Source organism: Schistocerca serialis, chromosome 3, assembly GCF_023864345.2.
Source record: "Schistocerca serialis cubense isolate TAMUIC-IGC-003099 chromosome 3, iqSchSeri2.2, whole genome shotgun sequence".
Classification (NCBI taxonomy): domain Eukaryota; kingdom Metazoa; phylum Arthropoda; class Insecta; order Orthoptera; family Acrididae; genus Schistocerca; species Schistocerca serialis.
Genome location: NC_064640.1, coordinates 395,928,637 through 395,950,087, shown reverse-complemented (window position 1 = coordinate 395,950,087; position 21,451 = coordinate 395,928,637). Strand labels below are relative to the sequence as shown.

The window sequence follows — 21,451 nt, the reverse complement described above, 5'->3', positions numbered from 1 at the left end:
CTGAGACAGTTAAGTGTCAGAAAACTGGACCTAACTATGAAGTGAAATGATTTGTGATGCCTGCAGGACTGTTAGTTCATAAATTTACTCAACAAGACACTAAATTATCCACAGGAGATGAGAAATTGTGCCTAGCACAGTCTTTTGAACAATAGGTGGGAAAGCTAAAATCAAAAGGAACAGATCTCTTGAACTTCTGAGCCCTGGTAATAAACCAACAATGGTAATAAACCAACAAAGTGAACAAATACATCTAAGTTACCACTAAGTCAAGAGGGAGCATCCTTCACTAATAATCAAAACATCCCCAAGCCTTGAACTTAGCCAATGCTTCAGTTTTGAATAAAAATCAGCTGTAAGTGACCAAAGACTTTCAACATAAGAAGTCACCCCCATTCTGCCAATGGCCTTGTCAAATTCAGCATGTAAAGTGAGATAATAATCTAATAGCCATGTGGGATTGGAATGTGATTGCAGGAGAAGTACTAGAAGAAAAGAGTTACAGGAGAACATGGACTTGGTAGTAGCAAGGAGAGGGCAGAAAGATCAGTTGAGGTCTGCAATAAATTTCAGTTAGTAATAGTGAATACCCTGTTCAACAATCACAAGAGGAAGAGGTTTACTTGGAAGAGGCCTGGAGACATTGGAAGATTCCAGATGGATTACATCATGGTCAAAGAAAGATTCCGAAATCAGATATTGGATTGTAAGGCATATCCAAGAGCAGATATAAATTCACAACACAATTTAGTAAAGATGAAGAGTAAATTGAAGTTTAAGAGAATCATCTGGAAGAATCAGAGTGGAAGAAATTGGGATACTAACTTACAGAGGAATAATGAAATGAGTCTGAAGTTCACTAAACTCATGGATAATGCAATACCGAAAACCACAGTAGGCAGTTCAGTTGAAGAGGAGTGGACAACTCCGAGTGATCACAAAGGTTGGACAAACATAGATACCCAGAAGGTAACTGTGAAGAAATCTTGAGTAACAGGAGAAATACTTCAACTGATCAATGAAAGAGGGAAATATAAAAATATTCGGGGAAAGATAGGAACACAAAAATACAAATCAATTAGGAATTAAATAAATAGAAAGTGCACAGAAGCCAAGGTGAAACGGCTGCAGCAAAAGTGTGAAGAAATCGAAAAAGAAATGGTCATTGGAAGAACTGATGCAGCATATAGAGAAGTCAAAACAGCCTTTGGTGAAATAAAAAGCAAGGGTGGCAATATTAAGAGTACAATGGGAGCACCACTGTTAAGTGCAGAGGAGAGTCAATAGATTGAAAGAATACACTAAAGGCCTATATGGCAGTGGCATTGTCTGATGGTATCATAGAATATATGGAAGGAATAGGGGATTCAGTATTAGAGCCCGAATTTAAAAGAGCTGTGGAAGACTTAAGATCAAATACAGCAGAAGAGATAGCCAATATTACATTGCAATTTCCAAAATCACTGGGGAAGCAGCAACCAAACAACTATTCAAGTTAGTGTGAAGAGTTTATGAGACAGATGATATACCATCAGACAATTTCATCCACACAATTCCATTGATAGCAAGAGCAGGTGTGAGTGCGAATTATCGCTGTCAGCTCATGAATCCCAAGTTGCTGACAAGAATAATATGCAGAAGAATGGATAAGAGAAAATCGAGGATCTGTTAGACAATGATCAGTTTGGCTTTAGGAAAGGTAAAGACACAAGAGAAGCAGTCCTGCCATTGCAATTGATAACGAAAGCAAGACAGAAGAAAAATCAAGACAGGATCATAGGATCTGTTGAAATGGAAAAGTGTTTCACAATGTAAAATGGTGCAAGACGTTCAAAATTCTGAAAAAATACGGTTAAGGTATAGGGAACCCTGGGTAATATACACTCTGTACAGGAACCAAGATAAGACAATAAGATTACAAAACTAAGAACAAAGTGCTCAGATTAAAGGTATGCAGTCTTTCATCCCTACTGTTTAGTCTATGTACAGAAAACGCAGTGCTAGAAATAAAAAGAAAGTTTCAACAGTAAGATTAAAATTCAGGGTTAAAGGATATGGATGATAAGATTCACTGACTGATATCAGTGATAAAATTTACTGACATCATTGCTATCCTCAGTGAAGGTGAAGAAGATTTACAGAATTGTACACAATAAGGATTATGAGTAAATTGAAGAAAGTAACGAGATGTAGCAGAGAAATAAAAACAGTGAGAAGCTTAACATCAAAACTGGTATCGCCAAGTAGACAAAGCTATATTGGAAGCGAAATAATCCATGATGGGCAAAGCAAAGTAGACATAGAAAACAAACTAACACATGCAAAGAGGAGGTTGATGGATAAAAAATATCTGTTAGCATCAACATACACATTTATTTGAGGAAGAAATTTCTGAGAATGTACGTTTGGAGCAGGTAATGAATCATGGACTGTGAAAAACTGGAACACAAATGAATTGAAGCATATTGGGTATGGAGCTACAGAAGAATGTTGAAAATTAGGTGGCCTTATAGATAAGGAATAAGAATGTTCTCCATAGAAATGACAAAGAAAGGAATATATGGAAAATACTGAAAAGAAGACAAAACAGGATGATAGGACTTGTGTTAAAGACATCAGGGATTAACTTCCATTGTACTAGTGGGAGCTGTAGATGGTAAAAACTGTAGGGGAAGACAGGAACTGGAATAAATCCAATGAATTATTGAGGACATTGGATACAAGAGCTACTCTGAGATTAGGAGGTTGGCAAGGAGAGGAATTTGTGGCAGGCCGTAACGAACTAGTCAAAAGACAGATGACTTAAACACATACATTTCCCCTACAATGAAAAATGACACAAAGAGCAATATTTTGGAGAAGTGCAAGATCCTCAAGAAAATAATGCTGCAAGAGCTAAAATATGCATTTTCAGGAAGATTATCATCCAGGCAGTCAACCAAATATAAAATTTTCAAGAATATCATTAGCAACATATTTTTTTCTTGGAGAAGCCACAGCCTCAGTAAGATTATCTGTACCATGTGGCATATCAGCTGGAAATAATTTTTTGGGAGGAAATCATTCACAGAAGTTCTTCCAAAACAAATTTTAAGAACCACTTACACCCAGCAGTGTACTGTAACCAGCAAGTAAATGAGGCCATTACCAAAACAGCACCAAAAATAACCATGTTGAGGCAACACAAAACTGCAAAGAAGCAGATGTTTATAAAAACAAGCACCATTCTGCACATCACTGCAGTTATAACAGAAACTGGAGGGTGATATTAACTAGAACTCACCCCAATGAGAACAAACATTACAATCTACCACCTAAATAAGTGGAAAAATTGTATGCATCTTTGTTGCTTAAATACTGAGCATCACACTCTGGAATTCTAAAACTAGAACCACTAAAATACAAGAACAACTATATTTTCTATATAGATACAGATCTTGCCCTCTGGAAGACCTATATATACATCACTCAGCATTCTAGGATTTCTAGTCATGGTTAGTGCAATATGTTGTGTAGATAACTTAACTCTATGTCTTTGTTAATCCTTCAATGCCACAAATGAGCTTGTTTAACAGATTTACAGAGGGAATCCGTAACTATTATAGACATTGTCAATATGCTGCGCATTCTGCCACAAAACAAATACTATCATCTTGGCACTATTTGCTATAACAAGGTGACACTGAATATGGAAGACATACATAATATACTGCACTCTGGGTAATCATTGGCAGCCAATAATACTCAGTCATATCTGCAGAACGCAACACTCATCATCCACTATCCTGCACTGAAGTTGTATTTGTGCATCTAGATGACAGTCTGCACACACGCACACAAACAAACAAAAACAATAAAAGGTTAATCAATACAGAAGACATTTTGATGCCAACATCTCATTACATAATATCCACTTCAGTTAACTTCAGATTAGAGTTCAGGAAAATCTTCCCAGAGATGAGTATTCATGTATCCTGAAATCACCTTCTCTATGAAGCTTCTGATACAGTTTAAAAGTAACACCCTGTGAACTCTGAGTGAAAATAAAGAAAAATGTGAAATAAAATGAGTGCATCAATACGTAACTACTTTTAATCAGACAGTAAACCTATTGTTTGTTCATCAGATTTTTTGATATGGCGTCCTGTTAAGAGAAAGCTGTTAAAACAACTTACACAAAGTGACACTACACTACAACACTACACAGTGACAAAACATGCTGCAGTTCAATCTATTCACTTACGAGACTTCCTGGCAGATTCATACTGTGTGTCAGATTGTAAGTTGAACACAGAGTCTCAGCTTTCAGAGGCAATGAGGTACCTAGGTACATGACCTATCTCCAATCTACCAGTACTTCTTAGCTGCTTCAAATGAAAACACTATCTTTACAAACATATAGTGGAAATAGCAGTGGTTTCCAAATAACATACTGGAGTATTACAAACACAATTAATTAAAGTTCAGATACGAATTTTACAATGCATTTAGTCTTACATACACATTAAATCTGCTGATACTTGAAGACAAAAAAATGACAAACAACCAATCTAAAATGTTGTATTTTATGAATGCATTTCTTATTAATAACACTGAACAACTGGTTGTATCTTTGATCTTTGAAGGTGGACATTTGTCCCACCTACTTGTGGCATTGATACACTGGGAATTAAGGGCCTTCACTATGTCTCTTAATAGTACTCCAACTCTTTCTTTCAACCAAATTCAGTTCTACTGATAACTCAAATATAATTGGAGGTGCTATAGATGATCTGCAGTCTTCACATTAAGATCCTGAAGTCCACATCAAACTGCTACACAGACTGCATGTTCCATATACTAAAAACCTGCAATAAAAGAAGGGTGATTTTTTTGTAATAAATGAAAAATGGTGAAACTAACTTAACATTAATTGTGACACAATTTTGAAAACTACACTGCTTTTTAAAAGCAGTGCGCTGAACAGGGATTTGGACAATGGCCATTGCTTACCAACTGAACCATCTAAAGATACTTCACAACTGGCTCAAAGAGTTTTGACCTGCCTGTATGTGTGCTGATTCCACCCACCCCCCCCCCCCCCCCCCCAAATGCATGTGCATAAATATTTGAGATTACTTACTTGTTCAAATCCGAAAATCTGAAAATGAGACTGTCATATTGTTTCACTGTTAATGATTTATAACACACAACAAGTGACCCAGCACAATGTAAAGATCCCGAACACTTTAAAACAGAAAGTAAATTTAATTTTTCAAAATACAGTTGGAAGGGAATAGCATAATGTTGCCTTAATTCAATTGTGTGGGAGGGGGAGGGGGAGGCAGCGGGGGAGGGGGGAGGGGGGGAGGGGGAGGGATTCAACAACAGACCACACATCTGTCCAAATTAGGTCACAAACAAATTACCAAAAGCAATTTAAAATTCTCTCAGCTGCATATGGTTTTTCACACTTAACATGACTGATTACTGTTTATACAGCACTCTACCAAATTTTGTTAGTTGCTAGTACATAGATCATTGAGTAACTAATATATGAAACATATTAACTGTATGTAGATGAATTTTGTATCAATTTTCATATAGTGGCAGTTCCATTTGAAACAATGGAGGAGGAAATCTGCATTAGATTCTTTATGATAAAGCTGACTGTATATACTCCATAAAGTTCAAGGTACTTATTTAGGCACAGCTTGGGTGGTGGTGAATCCTTTTGCACTTGCAGTACATTTTTGATAGAGTAAAAGCAACTCTGTAAAGTGTGTCACATTCAGTCAAATATTAGCACATACACTGATGAGCGAAAATATTATGAGCGCCTGCCTCAAAGTCTGTTGTTCCACCTTCAGAATGTAATACAGCAGCGATTCTGCATGGCAGTGGGTTTTCCCATTTTCAGTCCATAGCTATGCTACAATGATTCCTCCAGTTATGTCTGCTCCACTACTATAGTTTCCTGATGGTTGGTTGGTTGGTTGGTTTGTGGGATTGAAGGGACCAGACTGCTACGGTCATCAGTCCTTTTTTTCCAAAACTTCAAACACCCACACAGAATAAAAATGAACAATTGAGATGACAACAGATGACACAGGACAAGAAAGACGCAGACAGAGACCAGACAAAAGGAATTAAAAGCACACAGAGTGTGACAGTGGTTGGCCGACCATAGAGACAAAAAAGGAAAAGCCAACCACCTAGAAACACGCTAAAAAAATAACCCAGTCTAAAATCGTAGGCCAAAGGCCAGACTCAAAACAAAAAAATGACAATCACTCATATTAAGTGATAAAAGCTCCCTGCCCAAATAAAACACAAAACTAAGCCTGCCATGGCAGTGACATCTGTTAAAAGGGCAGGGAACGCATCAGGCAGTGCAAACATCTGCCTGTGCACAGCTAAAAGGGGACAGGCCAACAAAATGTGAACCACTGTCAAAGTGGATCCGCAGCGACATAGAGATGGGTCCTCACAGGGCAATAAGTGGCTGTGCGTCATCCGGGTGTGCCCAATGCACAGCCGGCACAGCACAACAGACTCCTTGCGAGAGACCCACAAGGAGGAGCGCCACGCACCAGTAGCCTCCTTGATGGCCTGAAGTTTGTTTGGCGAAGGCAGGGTGCGCCATTCTTCACCCCAGGTGCGAAGTACCTTCTGCCGCAAAACTGCCCTGAGGTCACTCTCTGAAAGCCCAATCGATGAGGCTGGTGCACCGACAGCCTGTTTGGCCAGCATGTCAACACGTTCATTGCCCGGGATGCAGACATTACCAGGGGTCCACACAAAGACCACAGAGCGGCCGCAACGGGCAAGAGTACGGAGGGAGTCCTGGATAGCCATCACCAAACGAGAGCAAGGGAAACACTGGTCGATAGCTCGTAAACCGCTCAGGGAGTTGCTACAGAAAACGAAGGACTCACCTGAGTAGGAGCTAATATACTCTAGGGCACGAGAGATGGCGACCAGCTCAGCAGTGAAAACGCTGCAGCCAGCCGGCAATGAGTGTTGTTCACAATGGTCCCCTAGAGTGAGAGCATAGCCGACATGACCAGCAACCACCAAACCGTCAGTGTAGACAACACCAGAGCCCTGATACGTGGCAAGGATGGAAAGAAAGCGGCGGCGGAAGGCCTAAGGAGGGACCGTGTCCTTCGGGCCCTGTGCCAATCGAGCCGAAGGCATGGGTAGGGCACACACCACGGGGGTGTACGCAGAGGGGCCCGGAAAAGAGGTGGAAGAGGGAAAACCCCAAGCCCGGAGACAAGCTCTCTGACGCGAACTGCGATTCCTGATGGTGTCATGTCCACAATGCCACCAGCTGGCATTCAAATTTGCTGTGAGCAGTATTCATAAGTGTTTGCTCCTCATTTAATGCTGGATGCTTAGTAAACAATTATATGAAAAGATAATAATATCACACATACAAAGAGAGCAATTCCTCATAAAAGATCATAACCTTTATAGATTCACATTATGTGGCCCAAAATACAGAAAGACACTAGTCAGGTAAGTTACAAGCCAACATACTGAACCATCATTGTGTTCTCATAGTAATCTACACTGAAAAGCAACACATACTTAAATTTTTTGTCCAGTATGTTGAGCATGATGTTTCAGGATGCCCAACTGTAGTGTGCATGTACTAATGTATATGTACCACAGCTTCCACTAATGCCATTGCCACACCAGGAATCAAAACTATTACACCCAACCTGTCTTTGAAGACACAAATGTAAATAGTAACAACTTAAGCTGAAAGATCATCGTTATAAAAACAGAGGTGAATAGTGTGGTCTTTTCAAAGTAGCTGCATTTATGTTTATGTATGTAACTCCAATACATATGAATGTGAGCAGATTATCACTAGCCCTAGCTGACTGTTAGTATACCTTATAGAAGTACCATGTTTCTACACATTTGTCAATAGCTTCACTCACTGCATATCCCTGGGGCTCTCCTTCATGATGGGTTTATGTAACAAAAATGTGAGTAAGCTGATGAGTATTGCCAAATGATGGCATAATATCTCTGTATGCCTGTGCCGGATACACTCTACACACGTTTACCTGCAGTAAACTCATACTATATAACCATGTCACTGTGTCACACTGTTGCCTTGGCACCTTTTAGCATACACATTATCAACTTGCCTCATGTTGTTTAACAAATTTTGAAGATCCCTTAACTTACTGACAGGAGTGTATTTGTGGTGCTACACACACAATCCACATCACAAGGCACTAAGTTTGCAACCCTCTGAACTAATGTATGAAATCTCAAGATTTCACACAACATTCCAGCAGATTTACAGAACTGCTTATTTCTCAAATTTCAAGCTGGCATTACTGCTCAGCAAACCAGACTAGCATCCCTGGGTAGGATAGGGCACACAGAATAACCTGACTCAAGATTAATATTTTTAGTTTAGTGGTATATTACTCAACTATCTTGTTAATAACAGCACTCTGCTAGAAAAAATTCAAATGGCTCTGAGTACTATGGGACTTAACATCTGAGGTCATCAGTCCCTTAGAACTTAGAACTACTTAAACCTAACTAACCTAATGACCTCACACACATCAATGCCCAAGGCAGGATTCGAACCTGCGACCTTAGCGGTCGCATGATTCCAGACTGAAGCACCCAGAACCGCTCGGCATTCTGCTAGAAGCTTTAAATATTTATACATTGAAGTCAATCCACATGCATTTATCTGCATGGATATGCACATACCAAAACAGACTTCATCGACTGAAAGTTATCGTAAAATTTAAAGAATCATCAAACAACATATCCAAGTAGCCTAGACAGGTGAGTGGTAAATGCTGATGGTAGGTTATATGTTGAAAACCACATGAGGTCACGCATCACACTAGCCAGCAGGGCACCATTCAGGCTGATAGGTGATGTAGTCTCTTCAAGGAGATGTTTGTGTAACCATGAATGAGGTTCCTGAAATGTCTGCCATTCCCTCTCACAGATAAACAAATACACATTTACTGTCAAATGTCGTGCATCAGTGACACTGCCTAGAGGTACCTCCAGGTCACCTGCATCTCCGTGAATTAAATGCTCCAACCCTTCACTCCCCAACTCAGTTAGATGAAAACTCAAGGGGCACAAATGAGCCTCCCCCTCCCAAAGTCACCACACCTCAATCCAACTGGGCACACATGAGTTACCATTCAGTGAGTGTACTTAACTTTCAACAATCTCCAAGAACTGAGAACGGCAGCAGTCACAGATCAAGATTGCTCCCTGGCACTTTCCAGTATCTCATGGAGTGCATGATATGACGTATCCAGGGTGTATATGTGGACAAGGACACACAAACAGGGAAAGTTAATAGTTTAAATTAATATACATTGTGTTGCTACAAGAAAAACAAAGCTTTCACATATAATATTGGTCACTAAGGTTAATAAGCTGCAAGAGAAGCTAAGCTTTCACATATAACATTGATCTTTTTTGCGCATGTTACATTTTAAGATATATCACACAAATGTGAGAGTAAAGTTTTTAAAAATAATGACATAAATGTCTGATCTTCAGGGTTCGAAATTCTTCTAAATGGCTCATCATCAAAGAATTTATTTTTAAATGAGAGTCAAACGTTCTGTGAGTTACGAAATACATGGTACATTCTCGCACATAGTTCAACTTACGTAAAAGGATATTTACTTTGAAAGTAACGTTTTTCAAATCACCATTCACAATATTTTCCTGCAACCTGTTAGAAATAGGTTCGTTTTAGCAGTTGCCAGAGAACGCATATAACAGGCGACACCGCGTTTGCGCAGCTACCATGATGCAGGAAGCCCGTATGTACATATGTGTAAAACATGAAAAGATCATACATTATGTCATGAAAGAAACAAGACATCAGAGGATACTCAAAGAGCATCAGAATTTCGTGAACCATACTAAAATGTGCACATTTAAAGTGCATACTTAAAGTGCACATGTGTATGCCCAGATTCCCAATAACATAGACCTCAACCTGATATTAAGCTTTTCAGTGTGGTTTTCAGGATGTAAATTGTCTTGGAGCACCAGTACTGTATTACCTCATATTTGGTACTTTATTATGGCATAATGCCATACGTGCTAGAAAATGAAAATGTGCACTTGGAATGCAACGAACAGTTGAAACTAGGCAGTACTGTGGAATTAAATATTTTGTTTCATATACATTTACTGCCTCTGCAGAAAAGGTTAACAAAAGTCAAATTTCTTTAGCAAACAGACAAAAACAACTTCATTGTTCTGCAAGGTGATTAATGATTGACTGTCAGAAAGGTGGAAATAAAATAAAATCTAAAATTAATAGCATATTTTGCCTTCCATAATTATGTGAATGTATTTTAATTCACTTGGTAGCTCCCGGCCACAGATATTTGTTTTGTTTTCATTTGATGTGAGAGTAAACGAAGGGGAAGACTGCTCTGCACATCAGCCCCGGATATACGATATTTGCGAACCAGGTCAATACTAAAAAACTAGAATTTTCAAAAATATGTTCATCTTGTAGCGCACATCTTTCTGAAAAGTCAGAAACATAAAACATATGTGTTCGAGGAAATGTAGGATATGTTATTTGGTCTTAAGTGTGCCAAAGTCCAGTGCCACGCCTCTTCATACAGCATTCTTCTATCGCACATCACTGTATTTCGCTCTGTGGAATTGAAACGCGATTATTTTATAATTGATGCCATCAAACTATATTCAGCACAGTGGAAATTGAAAAGTCCTGTGGTGCCTCTCCTGCTCCCAGTCGGCCCGTTTGAGAGCCTGCCCCTCTTTTAAAAAAAATTTCACAATTAATAGCGGATAGGATTATTTGTAACTGGGAGAACAAGAACTCTTCAGAAAATTTGCATTATTTATGGCCTATTAGTTAATAACTTGCTGTTTTGTGAGACATAAAATTAAATGTAGGATACCTAAGATAAATAAAGACAAGAGACAAACAAGAGAGTACACATTTCTTCAATCCTTAGCTCCTAGCATTTTTTCCTCTCTAATCTTGCTACAGCTTAACATGGCACGCTTTCCTTTCTGCGAAAGAATCTATTACCTCATCAAAGTTCATCAAATGTTTTGCTACATGAAAAACTGAAATGTTGTTATCTAATACTGAAAAAGCAGTTAATACACATGATACCCAAGACTGGAGTGGTTTCTCGATCTGATTACATCTATTTTGTCACTGTCTGCTAGATAAAACAAAATAGGCCTTTCTAATATTGCAGCAATTTTGTAACACACACCAAATAAACGAGACTGCACAAATGGTCATTTTTATGACTCGACAGAATATAATTCACGAAGTACGATCAAATACCTATTAGGCCTACAGCAAGCGAAAAGCTTTATGTTAGGAAATAGTTTCACATTTCACTCATACGCACCAATTTGTCAAGCATGAGATCGAAAAGTAGTATTATGAAATTTTTATATAAATTTGGAATTGTCTTATTCTTCCATAATTTGTGTGATGTCCCCATTTCTTTTCCTTCCTCGTTCTAACAAACAATCTTTTCATCACCAATTCCTGCCATTGTCAAAATTTGTTTGCCGATTAACTTCACTAATCGCGCCAGGTTTAGTTATCCCACAATCATTCTCCGGTTAGGCGTTGTTACAAGTTCTTACAACACATTTCCTATGTTGAATAGAACTTAAGTGGCTGCTAGCCTGGGACAGTAGAACTGGTCCTTACTAGTGTAGTGATCTGGCCAAAAATTTTCTGTCAAAATTTCATTTTCTTAGATACACTGAGAAGATAATAAGTAATCTTTCTTACTTGTTATCCCTGTTAGTTGTTTATTTCCATTCTGGTAGTCTGAATCTATGGATTTTGCTAGTAATTATAACGTTGATCATTCACAAACCCAATCAACCACATAATCAGACAGCGATTGGCATTCATCCGTTCAGATTTACTCTGCTCAGCTTGTATAGCCCCATCCCCTTTTGTCTGCAGAAAGTTTGTTTCTAGAGACGACGAGGATTCTCCTGACAGAGACATCACGTACACTATGCACGCATTCAAAAATTAACTTATGATTCATTCAGAAATCAAATTAAAATGTGTTCAAAAATGTTCAAAAACCAACAGTGATGCATTTCAAAATCATATGAACAATCGATAGACCAACATGCGCTGGATGCTAGGCGCTTTGTGAAACAAGCTTTTTTTCTCCTCAAGAATATGAATTTGGAGCCCCCTTTTCCCGGTAGCATCTAGCTGCTTGTTGCGATTGCTTGTACAGCCAACAGCCACATTTCTGTATCCAACTGCATATGCGCATGAGCCCACTCGTAACTGCTAAAACGAATCTAATGTAAACAGTTGTGACTTCATGCTCATCAGAGGCAATTTGTTGTTATGAAGCATTGCGTAGTCTTCCTAAGCCTTTGACACATTATGCTGTTGGCAGATGCTTGTATGAGCACTGTGTGTCATCATTGTATATGGCGCATTGCCTTTCCAATTTAAGTTATTTTCATTTTTTTCTCTCGTTTATGTTTTACAGGATTTCTGCAGTAGTGGGATACAGTAATATCCTTTGTTAGAGTATCGGTTCTTACCAGTCAAAATTACAAAAATGTAACTGAAAACTAAAACAATGGCAAATTCCCAGAATTCTAAAAAAATTCCCAGGTTTTTCCTGGTTTTCTCCCGCATGGAAAAATTACCGGGTTTTTCCCGGATCTCCAGGTTGTCCTGGGTTGTACACCCTGTGTATCGGTACTATAAACAGGGCAAAAATGGGGTGTAGTAAAACTACTCATGAGCTAGCTTAGTTGCTCATGAGTGAATCCAGAAAATTTTACTGTGGGAGTGAAGGAGTGTCTGTAATCTACTAACATACAATTATTTCAAGAGAAGCAGTATTACTCACCAAAAGAAATGTTGGAGCAGCACACATGGAAAGCATGGAATTCAAGAAGAATAAACCTTTTTCCATATTTGATGTAGGCAGGATTTGTCATCAAAGAGGCTCTTCACCATAACAACCTGAAAAAATAATAACAAAATTTAACACAATTACATTAAATTTTTACAAAACTGGAAGACACAATATTTGTACCTAACAATTAAAGTAGTAACCATTTCACCCTACACAGTACACTTCAATTACAGTTGTATGATGCAATAACAGATCAAATTTACGGATAACAAAGTCAAAAAAGCTGTTTAGCCATCTAGAAGGCTAAAGCTTCATGCCATTTCAATAACAGGATTGTCAGAGCTGGATAGTGGCCATGGCTCAAAATTTAAGAGAAGTTGCTAAGGAAGTACAGAAAAAAGCTTAAAGCACGGCAGCTGAAATAGAACTTTTAGCTCTACTTCTGAATAATCTAACCTAACCTATTTGACTTCAGCAGCTTAACTATTGTGCCAATTCACTCAGCCTCCATAGAAAGTTGTTTATAGCAAAATCTGCCATATTTTTAAAGATTACATGGGTAAGAAATGCACAGAAACAGCACCAATATGAGTTTTAAGTAGCTAACACACACGATTGTTGCTAATCAATAGTCTTGAGCTCCTGTTTTTCTGCATGTACTCTCATATTTGAAACATGTAGAGATCTTAAGTACCCTCTTAATCGTGACTGTTTGCTAATGACACTGCTATGTACAGGAAAGCGTCCTAGATGAATAACTGTAGGAGGATACAGGATGACTTGGTCAACCTGGATTTAGTCACAGATTTCTAGGAAAGTGTCACTGCTATAAAGGACATACAGAATGCTTTGTGTGACCTATCCTTGAGTACTGCTAGAATGTTTGCAGACCTCACCATAGGAAACAGGTATATGCCACACATTCATTAAGCCTAATTTAAAATTTGCCTGTCTTTCATGATGTAAAATGCATCTCAGGTCTTATCTTATGTAAGCCTTGATTTGTTGTTGACTTTAGTTAGACACTGCGAAATGTCTCAAGGAATATGCACATAACAACGAACTGCTTTCGACATGTATTTCTGGTGGGCTGTGTTTTGATGAGCATGAAATCACAACTATTTACATTTCTAAAGGGCTCCGCAGACAAGCAATGGATCCCAGCAATATGTCTCATGAGTGACCGATATCTTTGTAGCTTGCTGGTGTGTAGGCAGATTGCAGTAGTTGGTCGCTGATCACTGTTGATTTGTGCTTGCAGTACGACTGCCTGGCTGGTTAGCAGCAGTGTGTGGCAACATGGCTGTGACTCAATTTCTCTATTTATCAAGTGGGGTCGTGCTGTTTTATTTATGTCCGAATTTCTTGTTAACCATGGACCACAGACTACTCCGAGAAATGATGTGGAAGCGGAAGATTCCATTTGTATTAAGAAGTAAAACAAAATACGCCCTCCAATTTTGCAATGATGAGCATTTTGAAGCTTGCACTACAGAAGTAAAAGTGATGGGAAGTTCGTAGCAGTAGTCACGATACAGTGGGTACAATCTTATGATTTTTGTGTTATTTATGAAATAATTATACGCATTAGTAAAGTTCTTAACTTCTAAGCAGAATGACATACGTATCTACTGTAATGTTAAGAGGACATTTTAATTTTAAATGTTCAGCGCGAATCTATTATACAGTTATACTCAAGCCCTTGTCATTTCATATAATCTAATATTCTTCCATACAATGTATGATAAGATGTGGTGTAATCAGTAGCGCTGCTATTCAACAGCATCTCTATAGAAACATCAAGTAAATTGTGTAGGTCTAAAGATTGCAGTTAAACAATAAGACTAATGAATAAAAATAAAGATAATAAAAACAATAATAAATGTGAAACAAAATGTATTGATTTACACAACCCAACTGGCGGCAGAGGAAAATGTAATATATTCCGTAAAGTAACCTAAAGTTCCCAAGAAAAGCATTTCAAAACAAGTTTAATAACTTATAATTCTGGTCTATTTTAAATATGTTTTGCAAGTACTCTTAGAGATATGGAAATCAACTGGAACTGCTGCAAAACATAGCAGTTTTCATTGGGTGAAGTGTTTCGCATCCAGGCGTCTGGTTTGTCCCTCTTCCCTCTTCTCATGGCGTAGGCAAGGAGGAAACAACATGGGATCATATCTCTCTGTATTATAATTATCTTTTCCATCTGAAGAGATGGGGCCTAGCAGCCACCAGTGGATGAAAGTTTAATTGGCTTCATGTGCAAATCTTCCACTATGGTATGATCCCTACATGGTCAGGGGGCTACCACTGTGGAGGTACTTGACACTCGTACCCCTCCCCCCCCCCCCCCCTTTCAAAAGGAATGGCTACCATGCTAGGTTTTGCGCATAGCGCCTTTGCAAGAATAGTGAGATGTAAAGAGAGAAAGGCACAACAGGTGGAACATACTCCGCACTGAGTAACCTTCCGCACTTTTGCAAATTGGGAAAAGGAGTAGTAAGTCAAACCCAAAAAGGGGATCACATAGCTACAAACAAAAAGTTGTGGAATGCTGGAAGGGGAAGAAAACAAGTGTCCAAAATCACTAACCAAATCCAAGCACAATTAGTACCAACTGACCATCCAATGCAAAGGTAGGAGGGTGGGGGGGGGGCGGGGGTGGGGGGGGGGGAGGGGGAGTATAGCAGAAAGATAGACTTGCAGCACAGAATGGAAGTAGTGCTCCAGGGGCTGGTGCCCTGAGGTTGACAAGCATTTATTCACAAAAGAGATGTGAGGCCCCTGAGGGGGTACAGCAACAACATAACTGTTCTAGGAGATGCAATACCCTATTAAAAAGAAAATGATTGATTTGTTTTGTTTGTTGAACTCAGAAAAGTCAAGGACTTAGAAAATTTTAACATTTGATTTATTTGAAACTTTCGGCACATTAAAAGTAACGCCTACACGGTTTTGATTACAGTACACATTCTGCTCCACAGTGAAACATTCATTTCTTTATTTATCTACATACATACTCTGCAAGCCGTATGGTGTATGGTGGAGGACACTAGTCAGTTCCTTATCTATTCCACTCGCAAATGGAGCAGTGCAAAAATGACTGTGTGTCTCCATACGATCCAGAACTTATCTTCACAGTTTTACTTATTCAAAATTAATGTTAGCAGCTATAGAATCATTCTGGAGTGAGCTGCAAATTCCTGTTCTCTAAACTTTCTCAGTGATGTTTTGCAGAAATAATGTCGTCTTCCCTCCAGAGATTCCCATCATCGGAGTTCAAGAAGCACCCCCCACAACACTCACATGTTAATTCAGCGTGTATATGCAGACAAAAAAGAGCTCCCGGATTCCCGGTTAGAAATACACTTTTTCTCGAGTGAAAATACAGTTTTTCCCTGGTGAAAGTATATTTTTTTCCATGTTAAGTGACAATATACTTTTCCTCAGAAAGTCTATTGATCTTCGGGGTGGGCAATATTTACACAGCATATTTTCATATTAGCAAAGTATAAACACAAATTTCACCAAATACAGCACAACAGCTCCCAAAGCACTGAAATCAAGATGGCAATGTGCTTTTGTCAACCAATTAAAGCTCATGTCACATGACTTGCCAGCCAATGACAGCAGATATTCAGAGCACATGATGTATGATGTAGTCAGCCAACAACAACATCATTGTCATGTACCACAAACACTCAAGTAAGAAAAGTTAATGGTTTAAATAAACATGCATACAGTACAGCTACAAGAAAAGCTAAGCTTTCACATACAATAATGGTTGTCAAAAAGTTTTTGCTGTTTCTTATGAGGGTGTGGTTAGGGAGGATCCTAAGAGCACAGCTTAAATTGCCGCAGCTGAATATTTCTGACGAGCACAATTATAAATTTCACTGCTGTGCACCAAACATTTCTGCATCTGGTTGCTGCCACGACACACCACATAAGAGCAATTTGCCAAACACTGCAATCAGTATTACGAACATCACTGTGTCGGGGAGTTCTGTTATGGCAAATGAACTGCTATGTTTTGCGGCAGTTCCAGTTGATTTCCATATCTCTAAGAGTACTTGCAAAACATATTTAAAATAGACCAGAATTATAAGTTATTAAACTTGTTTTGAAATGCTTTTCTTGGGAACTTTAGGTTACTTTACGGAATATATTACATTTTCCTCTGCCGCCAGTTGGGTTGTGTAAATCAATACATTTTGTTTCACATTTATTATTGTTTTTATTATCTTTATTTTTATTCATTAGTCTTATTGTTTAACTGCAATCTTTAGACCTACACAATTTACTTGATGTTTCTATAGAGATGCTGTGAATAGCAGCGCTACTGATTACACCACCTCTTATCATACATTGTATGGAAGAATATTAGATTATATGAAATGACAAGGGCTTGAGTATAACTGTATAATAGATTCGCGCTGAACATTTAAAATTAAAATGTCCTCTTAACATTACAGTAGATACGTATGTCATTCTGCTTAGAAGTTAAGAACTTTACTAATGCGTATAATTATTTCATAAATAACACAAAAATCATAAGATTGTACCCACTGTATCGTGACTACTGCTACGAACTTCCCATCACTTTTACTTCTGTAGTGCAAGCTTCAAAATGCTCATCATTGCAAAATTGGAGGGCGTATTTTGTTTTACTTCTTAATACAAATGGAATCTTCCGCTTCCACATCATTTCTCGGAGTAGTCTGTGGTCCATGGTTAACAAGAAATTCGAACATAAATAAAACAGCACGACCCCACTTGATAAATAGAGAAATTGAGTCACAGCCATGTTGCCACACACTGCTGCTAACCAGCCAGGCAGTCATACTGCAAGCACAAATCAACAGTGATCAGCGACCAACTACTGCAATCTGCCTACACACCAGCAAGCTACAAAGATATCGGTCACTCATGAGACATATTGCTGGGATCCATTGCTTGTCTGCGGAGCCCTTTAGAAATGTAAATAGTTGTGATTTCATGCTCATCAAAACACAGCCCACCAGAAATACATGTCGAAAGCAGTTCGTTGTTATGTGCACAGTCCTTGAGACATTTCGCAGTGTCTAACTAAAGTCAACAACAAATCAAGGCTTACATAAGATAAGACCTGAGACGCATTTTACATCATGAAAGACAGGCAAATTTTAAATTAGGCTTAACGAATGTATGGCTTATGCCTGTTTCCTATGGTGAGGTCTGCAAGGTCCATCCAATTCATTCTACATAGCTGTAAAATTGTCCACTCTTAATAGAAGTTATATGTTTTTCATTTCTATCCTATGACTATGGCGCATTATTGTGCTGTGTCCTCACTAATTTAAAACTTACCTGTCTTTCATGATATAAACTGTGTCTCAGGTCTTCTCTTATGTAAGCCTCGATTAGTTGTCAACTTTAGTTAGCAGGTTTTAAACTGACCCCACTTTTAATGTGTCTTTTTAGTGCTATTGCGGCTAGCTATTAACTGGCATATTACTTTCTGACAGTGTGGACTGTAAGGCTTCACTACTCTCCCTTTTGGTCAGTAACAAGATACGTGTAAATAGGAGTGACACGCGTGTATGTTCTTTTAACTGATGACTGTGGTGCGTTGTAACTGTGTATTTCATATATAACTTTTTTTTGTTTTCTTCATTTTAAATGTAACCACTAATTAAAACTGTGAACGGCTGGGCTAGGGGTCCCGCGTTCTTCTCCCCATCAACAGATGGCATCACTTTTCCACTCTGGTTTACTGGTTCACTTCCTCTTTTGCATCCGCTCATCCACTACTCCATGCTCTGTGCTCGTACGTGGCGCACCGCGCCTTGTACACATCAACCAAGGCGCTCATGGATCACAGCACCAAGTGTAAGTGTCCTGGTATTCTTTGTATATTTCTCTACCCAGGCAGTCGTCCGTAGTACTGCCTGGTGTCACTTTCGGATTGACATAGGTCTCAAAGCAACTAGCCCGACCAGCAGTTTTGAAATGTTTTTAAAAAGTTTTGTGATTTTTTTTTTTTTTTTTGTTTTTATGTGTATTGCTGCATGTAAAAAATTATCTCGTCTCTGGCTATTTCAGTACGACACCTAGAGATGGGCATACAAGAGCCCGACACTAGCAGTGTGATAATAAACGAACTTTTACAACTGAAGCGGTATGTTCAACCTCTGGTATAATGCTCAGTTGTGGATGTTCCTCCAACAGGATCCCTGCTGATTTGTAGACAGAAGCTTTTCTGTCTCAAGGAAATGTATTATATTCAGACTGAAAACATGTTCACAAATTCCTGCAGTAAACTGACATTAAGGAGATGGACTTGTAATTTTGCAGATACATTCTTTTACCCGTCTTACACTCAGGACTCAGCTACACTTTCTTTCAGTTGCTTGGGACTTTCTGCTGGGCTACATATTCAAAATAAATGGAAGCTAAGCAAGGGACCAATGCTGTAGAGTACTCTCTGAAGCCAACACACAATGAAGTTTTGGTTCATTTCCATGACTATGCGAATAATATATGGTTGCTACATATTTCTGTATCTGTAATACCTACGATATAAAAAATTGTGTCTGAAAACCAGTAGAGAACCATTTTAACATGGTGAAATGGTGTTTGTAGTTAAGGTTTTTGGGTAAAACACATTTAGATGTGACATAAGAAAGGAGGTCCACAAACAGAATATCTATTTCTATGAAAGAGAAATGCCACAAAGTATGTCATCATTCAAACGCATTGTGAATAGTTCTTAAAAGTCATCTTTTAACTATGAAACATTGTAGAAATTTCACTGTCTTTATTCTCTTCTTGTGTTACACCAAAATAATTGTGTGGTTATAAAAACTCTGGACATTCAGTAAACATTATGCATAATACTTCAAAGTTGTAACATACTAAATTTTTAATGAATATAACCACTGATGTGTTTGTTATAACTTTCCTTTTCTACTGTCATGGTTTGTACACTAACAATTCCAGTATATTCTTATAATAAGCAAAATCAGATGTGATTGGCATCAATACATCAGCTTGTTTTGTTTGTTGAATATCTTTGAAGCAAATATTGGGTATTAAAGTGTTTCTATTCTCAGCTTGTTTTTTTCCTAGGGGAAAAAAAAAAAGCCACAGGATCTATAAAGAGTGGAACTCATAAGTTGACCTTTCTGTGCTTACTCTCACTGAAATCAATTTCTTGTCACTGAATGGGAAACAATGTTTTCCTTCCTTTATTTAGAAAAAGCATCAAGATAGAAAAGGGCACAAACTATACATTACAATTACAATAAAACATGTGGTGTAGCTTCATCACTAACAGACTGATTGTTATATGAGGGATTTGTACTTCTTTTCTGATAGTTCCACAGAACTGCTCCTAGAAGGAAAATTTGGACCACAGTCAAATCATTCTGATACAACTAAGTGAGGGAGTACTCCAATAATAAATAAAATAAGACATCATCAACATTATTTTTCACTCTTAGATTCGATATTTGAATTTTATGCACTGTCAATTAGGTGAACAATACATAACACATTTATTATGAACAGTCACCATATCTCTCATTCATCTAAACACTGATTTAGGCCAATCAAAACTGTCCCCTGCTCATCTAAGTTTAAATTTTCTTTTTTGTGTATTTCTAAAAATTCTGTTTGTGAAAATTGTGTGATTAATAACTCTCTTAAGATAGAAATATTGACAAAGGCAGTACTAACATATAAAAACAATGGAAAATATATCAAAGTGGCTATACAGTTGTGATAATTACAACCATTCCAGAGTAATTCTAAATGAACATTTGTATAATTAGTAACATATTGATATACAGCTTTAAATGTATTTTATCACTTTACACACAAATGCAACTGTAAGGTGATCAGAAAATTTATTTGTGCAATAGAAAATGTACACTACTGAAACATTTATAACTGCATATACATACCTGAATAAATCCAACCACAAGCATTACAATAATCTGTATAACAGACCAAACATTTACACGAACATAATTGCTCTCTGCTACATTTCGATCCCTTGCTTCAAATGCACGAGTTTGTTCTTGGAGATGCTGCACCTTCTTTAGATTTGAGCGAACTCTGAGTATTATTTCCTATAAACACGCAAAATAATATGTCAAGGTTTAGAACTGAAGTGGAATTTTGTTTCTTTAACATTGTTACTCTATGTTTAAAATTATGTTTTACATAAATGTACTATGTAATTCTCCATAATTACCCCCCCCCCCTCCCTCTCTCTCTCTCTGCCCTTCTCCCTCTCTCACCCCCCCCCCTCCCAACCCCTACCTGAACACCAGAGAATCTGACTCAGAAAAGTGAAATGGTCTGTAAACAATCTTTACCACAACTACATCATTAGTATGAGAATTTTGAAAATAATTTTCTTCACATCACTTGCAGTTAGGTTCCACTGTTTGTTACAGCTTAACCACAACATCATCATTTTGGTTGTTGTCAAAGGCATCATCTGGCTGCATTACCTTTGTCTGAACATTTTAACAACTGTTCTAAGC

At 38.1% G+C, this 21,451-nt stretch overlaps 1 protein-coding gene across 1 annotated transcript in view; it reads right to left on the bottom strand.

Moving 5' to 3' along the window:
- Nucleotides 1-4,102: 4,102 nt before the first annotated feature.
- LOC126470251 (transmembrane emp24 domain-containing protein 1) overlaps nucleotides 4,103-21,451 on the bottom strand; it is a 46,063-nt gene continuing 28,714 nt past the window's right edge. Inside the window, exons 4-6 of the mRNA XM_050097965.1 lie at nucleotides 20,864-21,031; nucleotides 12,906-13,021; nucleotides 4,103-4,847 (exon numbers count right to left, since the gene is read on the bottom strand). Coding sequence (XP_049953922.1) covers nucleotides 12,947-13,021; nucleotides 20,864-21,031 — 243 coding nt within the window. The 3' untranslated portion in view covers nucleotides 4,103-4,847; nucleotides 12,906-12,946. The remainder of the gene's footprint in view (nucleotides 4,848-12,905; nucleotides 13,022-20,863; nucleotides 21,032-21,451) is intronic.